The sequence below is a fragment of the Physcomitrium patens genome, chromosome 4 (genome assembly GCF_059467195.1).
Source record: "Physcomitrium patens ecotype Gransden chromosome 4, ASM5946719v1, whole genome shotgun sequence".
NCBI lineage: Eukaryota > Viridiplantae > Streptophyta > Bryopsida > Funariales > Funariaceae > Physcomitrium > Physcomitrium patens.
In genome coordinates this window covers 22025779-22033709 of record NC_143413.1, presented here as the reverse complement: position 1 = coordinate 22033709, position 7931 = coordinate 22025779, and the positions used below count along the sequence as shown (strand labels likewise).

The following is a 7931-nucleotide window of genomic DNA, read 5'->3' as shown; positions in this document are numbered from 1 at the left end:
ACAGAATTTGGTTTCAATCCATCAATTTATTGATAACACAAACCACATACATGTGATTATGTCAAAATCTGAATTCATTTTACAATAATTAAAATCATGTTTAAAAAAAGATAAGCGTGTTTACACATACCCACTCACTCAATACTTAAAATTTCACTGCAAAAATGTACATGAATAAACAGGGTTTCAGAGAGTTCCATAAAGTTTTTGCACAAAAAGGTTGAAACACAAAAAACATGCTTGAGTTTGTTGATTGGATCCAATGCCTTTGAGTTATTCCTACACAAATTGAGACAGACACAATTAATTTCTTAAACCAATTTAATTAATTAACCCATCAAATAATGTAATGTTCATCTTACTACCATGGACAAGATCAAAGTGAAAAAGGCTGATGCCTTTTAACGTTTTTAAAGCTCTAATTAATTGCCTGTTCCATCAAATACCACAATATTTCACACACGTAGTCCATACTCCCCATTGGCTGCTGGAAGGGCATTTACAGCTTAAGCTCATTTATGGTCCCCCCATTGAAGAAGACCGCTTTTGTCGTGCACTCATAATAGCAATAAAAATTCACATAAATTTAATAAATATATATATATATATATATATATTTAAAGTATAAAAAGTATACACAAGATATTTTATTATTAATAGTATCAAGAACTATTACAATGAGAAGCAGAAGATAAAGAAGCAGAAGTAGAGTTTAATGATTTGATTGGAGGTTCAGTTCCCTGATGTGAAAGTGAGCACAGGCTTCCAAATGCAAAAAAATCAACCACGAACATAAAAAAAGTGATAAAAAGTGATAAAAAAATAAAAATAAAAAAAGCCAAAGGAAATGCTCACGGTTCCACTTTAAAGCAAAAGCTACGAGGAGGGAGGGACGACCTAGGGTTTAAGGAAGAAAGGGGGTGGGTTTCGAGTTTGCAATGAGAAGGGAAGGCTATGGCGTTTGCGGGCCAGGTGAGAGAGCCGCGCAAATCGCCGCGTTAATCGAGCTGTTTTTCTTCTTTACTAGAGCGGTAGGGTAACAACAACACGCACAGGGGCATAGATAGTTACATACAATCAAAACGCGGAGGAATGAAGTGGCGGAAGAATGGGGGGTGGGGGGGGGGTTGTGTGTGTGAAAACAGGCAGAATGCGGTCTTCATCAGGGGTAGTAATCGCGTACTTAGAGGACAAAGCTGTCTGCGGAGTTACTTGAATCGGTGTGGAGTGTCGCCCTGAGAGCGATCAGGTGAAGCAGGCAGGCAGGCAGGTAGGCAGGAATGCAGGCAGAGTAAGGGCAGAGAATGGAAGGGAAGGGAAGGGAAAATCGAGTTTCTACGGCGCAGGGAAGGGAGGGATGGGATTGTAGTTTAGTTGAGTTGAGGGAGGAGGAGGGGGGTGGAGGGGGGAGATTTCAGGTTGTCCACAGGCTTTTTATTTGCTCTGTTGCTGTCAAGCAGTAGAAAACTACAACAGCAGCCACTGTAGTAAGGGGGGCTGTAGTGGTGTGCAAGCTTGGTACTTCGTCCCTCCCCGTCCAGCTCTGATTTCTGTACCCTTTGAGTTTGATCTACCTATGAGGGGCTTGAAAGGTGAGATGGTGATGGAGGCCTCCAATTTCCCCTGCCATTATCTGCTCCAAGAGATCTCCAATAATTGTTTGCAATCCTCTCACAAACAATGAATTGCAAATAAACTAATAAAATAACTCAAAAAAACAAAACAGAGGCGAGCTTCTTCTTCTTAAATACGTTAATGATTATTGTTACAGTTTCTTATTAAAGAAAAAAAACTGCGTATGCGATCTTTCCTAAACCTCCTCCACTTCTTCCCACTCCTTGTATTAGAAGCTTTGCTAGTTTAGTTTTCAATTTCTGATAATTTGTCACTATTCCGAGGTTGGATTTCTTTTACCTTTTGTAGTTATATATGAGTATATTTATATTTTTTTGTCACGGAAAAATGGTATTAAAGGCTGGCATCACCTGAGCGGCGCAGTGCAAAGAAGCAAGGAAAGGAACAACACAAACTCGTTGTCAGTACCCCCTGCAAGCCTCAGGGAAAAGAGAGAGGAAAGTAACTTGTGATTTAGCGCACCGTAACTTAAACTTATCTCCATCCATGGCTGCGAGAGCACAAGAGCAAGTTTTCTTTCTGGTCACCCGGTTTGGTTGCTGCTTATGCTGCTGATGAGGCCCTTTTCCTTAGTAGTGAAGGCAAAGCCATAGCCTGCTGCAGGGTCTCCTGGCAGGTAGCTCCAGCTCCAGCAGCGCAGTTTGAATGCAAGCACCGAGCGAGGAATTCAAAAATGAGACACTTGCTGCCTTGGAAACATGGAGGAGGAGGAGGCGGGGTGGTGGTGCGGCCCCGAATGCGGTAGTGTACTGCAGCCGCCTTTCGCCCAGGATCGTATTAAATTAAGCCCTTGGCGGAGGACGTACGGCACTTCACGAATTCCCAATACCATCAAGAAAGCGAGAGGCCGCAGATGCTCGCACAAATCGCGCATTTAATACTGCACTTGATCGGTGACAGTTAGGGAGAATCAGTTTTGTTGGTGGCCTGCCACGTTCAGTGAAGCTCGTTCCAAGCGTTTAATGGTGGCTAACCTACTGCTCTACAATCACTCTCTCACCCTCTCTCCCCCTATCTCGTTAGGAATGGACGCTTCCAACGATTCTTATCTGCTTGCTTCCGTCTTAATTCTGCGTCACATATTGAGGAAAATACAAAGCATGTGAAAAACAACCCAAAAAATAAAGTAAATGAACTAGAAAATACAGCTATAAAGATAGAAAAAGAACACATTTACAAGGAGAATTGGAAGTAATCGGGGGGGAGGTGGAGTGAGGGTACGAATCATATGGCGGTGTACCAAATGGAAAATTGTGATATGATGGAGGGGGTGAGGGGGTGGGGGTATGATAGTTGAGTCCTCGTTTGGGACTCCGCTTGCTTGGAAGAAGGTTTAGGGTGGGGAGATGTTGTGTGTCAGAGGCTACCTTAACTGAATCATGGTGTGATTCACCTTGTTTGTTACTCCAGCAGACACGCGGTAGTATCCGTTTGCTTCAAATGTGGTGCTTTAATCAGGTCTAGGGTGCGAGTTGATGTGAACTCACGGGTGATCATCTTCTCTGCTTCCTCCTTTGCGTCGTTGGAATCGTTAGTTGGAGGGGGGGACATTGAGTTGATAATTGCTGCAATCACGGCATCCGTTACTGCGCTGTGGAAGAAGAAGAAGAAAAAGAAGAAGCTGCATCTGCTTCTGCTGCTTCTGCTACTGCCGCTGTCGCTGCCACGGTTATGAACTACTACTTTTCCTAGTTGTCTGCAACCCGAAGCGGCCTTGGCGTCGTCACCAGTTAGTCTCATTTGGCGGTTGTGATCGGAGTGTCCCCAGAGGAATGTAAACTGCACGGCATTGCGGGATATTGCAATCAAATTCCTACGTGCTTGTCGCACGCATGCGTGCTCGAAGAACTTTCGAAGGAAGCGTCTTCAGTGAGTCGACCATATCGTGGTACTGGATTGAACAATCTAATCCGCGATTGTAACTCGCATCTCTCACAGCTGCTGCTGCTGCTGCTACAAGCAATCTCTTGCAAGTACCACTCGCAGTTGTAGTAGTTACCACGTTCAATTAACTTCTGATCTTGGTTGCTGCATTAGAGTGAGCGTCCTTCGAGCCCCCAGGTCTGAAGTGTGCTCGTTAACTGGGTAGTACTGATCACATTGCCCGGGATTACAGGATCGCCCGGTCTTGTAGAGCTGCGTGTGGCTTTGGTGACAAGAATGATGTAGCATGTTCTAGGAAACCGCAGAACTTGCCCGCGTGCGACCCATATTTGTGAGGTTATTGCCAGTCCTGAGACGTTGATGATGCCGAGTTGGGGAGCATGTATAAGTAGCGTTACATTGAGAAAGCCGTCCCCGTAGCCTATAAGATGAAGTTTTTGCCACTGTCTCTGGGCTGGATCTCCTCATTGTGGTGTGAATCTGGATCCTCATCTCTGGACATACCTCGTACCAGAGTTTTTCTTTGACCTGCCTAACCAATCTCCCCTTCCTCGCACACATACTATCTCTATATCTCCCATCTGTCGTTAATTCTCTTCTCGAGTTTAGAAATGAAATCTGGAAAACAGGAATCTCAAGGCAGATGTCGAGTTAAGGCACTTGAGCTTTCGCGGGATTATCTCGACTTATGTTGATTTCTCTCTTTATCTTTTTCTTTTTTTTTTCTTTTTTTTCCCTCCGCTACTTGGAGGGCGACGTTGTGTGGAACGAGAGAGGAGCAGCACTGCGATGGCGATCTGCGGGAGCTTCGTCATGATGCTCTTGATAGCTCTAGCTCTAGCAGTACTGATTGTCCCTAGCCAACCTCTCTTCCAACCCCCAGCAGGTATGTTTGCGTCACCTGGCAACAAGCTCTTGCCCCTTCCGCTCTGCTCTCCCGTGTGTCAATTTGTGGTTCGGGTACAATCGCTTTTGCATCAAAGAAAGGATTGCTGTGGGCTTGACTGGCTCCTTTATTCTTGAAGCGGTGCGAGTCATTGTAAATGTCGCGATGATTTAGGTCTCCAACCTCTCAAGATTTGTACAGAGTTAGGTCATATCGACCTCGGATTGTTCAACTCCTTCCTAGTTCTGTAAGGCAATGTTGCGAGCAATGGTTTGGTTGGGGAGTGAGTGACTGCAGTTTAATCTGGAATGAAGAGAGGGAAGACGTACAGCATCAAACTTCTTGTGAGCTGATCGTTGTGTTTGTTGGGTGGTTGCTTCCGAATCAGGACCTCATGACATGGATGTTCGGGACTTAAAAATCTCGAAATCTGCAATTGAAAATTCGAATTCGCTTCGTGTGAGATCTTTGACCATGACCACGCTAGGCCAATTTCCAATTTTCGCACTCGATTTGCTGCTGCACTTGCTCTCACCCTGCTTTTTTCCTGATTATTTCTCTACACTGACATGAATCACCCCAGGAGAATTGTCAAGTAGCTGCAACGCGGACATGTCGTAACAATCTCTTGAACGTTTTCATGCAGGCCTCAGCGGGGCGCTCGGATGTGGTGCAAAGCTGGAATGTTCTGGTTGGTCGGCGAGGTCGTTTTCGTAGACTTGTCGAACAAGGTAATCGCCTGGTTTGTGATTCGCAACTCAAGTGCGCGAGAAGGAAACCCGGGAAGCCGACGGTGAGTCCGCCAGTGGACCAAGAGAGATTGCGAACACGAGAAATCCTTGCCAATTACCGACTCCCGCAAAAGCACTCCACTCACTTTCAGTCTGAACGTATGGTACCCACCGGTCCGAATCCATTGCACAACAGCAACAGATCGCAGGTCATCTTTCCGTGAGAGCATCGGCTAGCCTCGACTACCATTCAATCGTAAAATTTCCCAGATGCCAGCCACCACGGGTGCTGATTGCCGAGAATCTGCTCAACACTGCCGTGTGATTACGCCAAGTCCAGGTTCTGGAGACGATGCGCAGGAGACAACGAGGTGTTGGGCCACGAGTTGGTCAATTTTGTTGGAACCACAGAGAGCGATGGTTGATCCAGAGGGAGACGATGCATGCAAAATCTTTGCTTCTTCGCAATCGCATAAAAAGGACAAAAAGAACCAAAGAAAAAGAACCTGGCCTGCTGAGGGGATTGTAATCCGGCCATTCGTGGAGCAATATCTCCCCGGCCAGTTCTTTCATAAATGTAAATACTAAGTGCCACTCATTCGTCAAAATGACATTGATCTTTTGTATTGCTTCTGGGATGATTGTCCTCTTGAATCCTCTGAGTTACACTCTGTATTCTGGTGTTGAGAGAGCACAACTCAGAACATTGTATAGCTAGCATTTTTGGCACGAACTGTTCTCCGACAATGTGCACATCGTGCAATCTTTATGTTCACTCCCCGCCTCGATTTGACGACAATACCAGACGACACATGCTCCAGCAGTTGCATCCCCGGATTCTGAGTGCTGATTGTGGTTGATGTGATCTGGATGATAACATGTGCGAAAATATTTAAGTACGAAAGTGCATCCCACATGTGGCCTGTGAAGCAATTGGTGATGGGATCAAACATAAAGAGTGTAGGTCTACAGGTGTAGCATCAGCCAATGCCGGTTCTCTTGGCACACTTTAGCAGAGTATTTGGCACTACGATACTTATCTGCTCACTACAACCTCGTCTCGGCTTTCTCCACACACGGACCAGCTGGCGTATCTCTTCGCACACCATGTTGGGCATTCATCCAATGGTCAGCAGATCCCAGTCGGCAGTAACGGTCAAAACATTCTTTCTTTGACTGTACACAATGATGCAAACTTCGACAAGATTGTTCATGAAGCTTTTCCCTGCGCAGACAGACAGAGCCTCAGATCGGGTGACTGACTGACAGAGCGTTCCGCAGCCGGAGGCGGCTTCTTCTCGAACGCTGCCAGACGTCATAGCTTCACCGCCTACTGATTGCATCGTCATTCACACACTCAATCACACATACACACACACGCGCGCAGAGCATCCAGGCCACTGCGTCGTGGTTCGGCAAGCGCAGGTAACTTAAATCCAAAGCTGCAGTGCTGCACCCCTGGCGTCCCAGGAAGCCACACGCCGCGTGCAAAACACAAAGCTGAACACGAACCTCAGCAGCAGCCAAGGGACGCCGATCGATCCCTCGTGGCTGCCAACACCAGATCTTTCCATGGCAAGGTTTATTAGTGAGGATAATACGTACGCGTTGTGGAGTACACGAAGCCTCAAGAGTGTTGAGAGTGATAGGCTATTATTGAGGACACAGTAAAGCCCTGCAGATGTGACACTGCCAGTGCCCCTTTCTTCCTTTATTTTCCCCCCACCTCTCCCTCCCTCTCTCCCTCTCTACCTCACTCACTCACGCTTTCACTCTCTCCTCAATCTCCTACTCTCCATACATGTGTTGCGTAACATTGCGTCGTCGCTATGAAGCCTCGCAGCGAAGGTCGTGAATTAGGGATTCGTTCAGACACCACGCACACGGCCATCGTCGTCTTCGTCTTCTTCGTCAGCCTGGAAGAGGGAGGAGGAGGAGGTATTGGAGCCCGCGCCAGCTCGGATGAGGAGTATGCCAGCGTGGCGATGCCAGGTACGCAGGGAAGGGGGGTCCCTAATAAAGCAAGCAAGGCAGTGAGACAGGCGGGTGGTGGTGGTGGTCCGCTGGTGGGTAACCAGTCATATATATATATATATATAAATCACAAATGTATGATGTGTCCTATTCCCACTTGTACCATATCCATCACAATCATGCTTGCTTGCTCTCATGTCATGCCTCTCTTTTAAAGCAATCCCACCTGCATTATCATCTCTTTCTATGGCCTTGACTAACCCCCCCGCCCCTTTTGGGTTTTGCCTTTAAGGAGTGGACCTAATATTATTATTATTATTATTATTCTTAGCCCTTTCCTTTTAGGCCTTCAATACTATATACCAGAAAATAATGAGAATAATAATAATACGTAGAGTTTCTTTCATGGGAAGCTTAGAGTTGTTTTTGTATCATCTTGAAACATGACACATAAGCTTGTAGGATTGAGTCATGTGGAGGTGTTGCTGGTTATGCTGTGTTGTGGGTGTTGGCTTGGTAGAATGGGCTTGGGATTCTTTTCAAACTTTCATCAAGTGTTTCATTTTTATGTATATATATATATATATATATAATTTTTGTGTATTGTTTACTTTATTATCTTGACATGTGTAAATTATGTGAGGAATATTCGTTTACAACTTAAGAATAGTCTTTGTTCCAACAAAGATAATGGAGGTGCATCTTTGTATATTAAACAAAGAATAAACACACACACACACACACACATATATATATATATATATATATATATATATAAGGAACTTGGAACACAAGACAACAAAAGCTAAATGTAAATTATG

The 7931-nt window shown here is 45.3% G+C and overlaps 1 protein-coding gene and 1 long non-coding RNA gene across 2 annotated transcripts; one reads left to right on the top strand and one right to left on the bottom strand.

The window, feature by feature from the left end:
- Positions 1–1264: 1264 nt before the first annotated feature.
- LOC141045348 (uncharacterized) lies at positions 1265–5744 on the top strand. Its single transcript, XM_073533709.2, has 3 exons — positions 1265–4405; positions 4794–4864; positions 5052–5744. The coding sequence occupies exons 1-3, from the start codon at positions 4309–4311 to the stop codon at positions 5358–5360; spliced, it is 477 nt and encodes a 158-aa protein (XP_073389810.1). The 5' UTR covers positions 1265–4308; the 3' UTR covers positions 5361–5744.
- On the bottom strand, positions 5581–6858 carry LOC149989445 (uncharacterized). The gene is made up of 2 exons (XR_016502755.1): positions 6649–6858; positions 5581–6361 (listed from the first exon to the last, which is right to left on the bottom strand). It is a non-coding gene; the product is annotated as an uncharacterized LOC149989445 (long non-coding RNA).
- Between the last annotated feature and the right edge of the window lie 1073 nt (positions 6859–7931).

Coding starts and splice junctions, on each gene's coding strand:
- LOC141045348 (XM_073533709.2), top strand. CDS start 4,309: ATGGCGATCTGCGGGAGCTTCGTCATGATGCTCTTGATAGCTCTAGCT. Junction 4,406..4,793: donor TCTCTTCCAACCCCCAGCAG/GTATGTTTGCGT, acceptor CTTCCGAATCAG/GACCTCATGACATGGATGTT. Junction 4,865..5,051: donor AAAATTCGAATTCGCTTCGT/GTGAGATCTTTG, acceptor GTTTTCATGCAG/GCCTCAGCGGGGCGCTCGGA.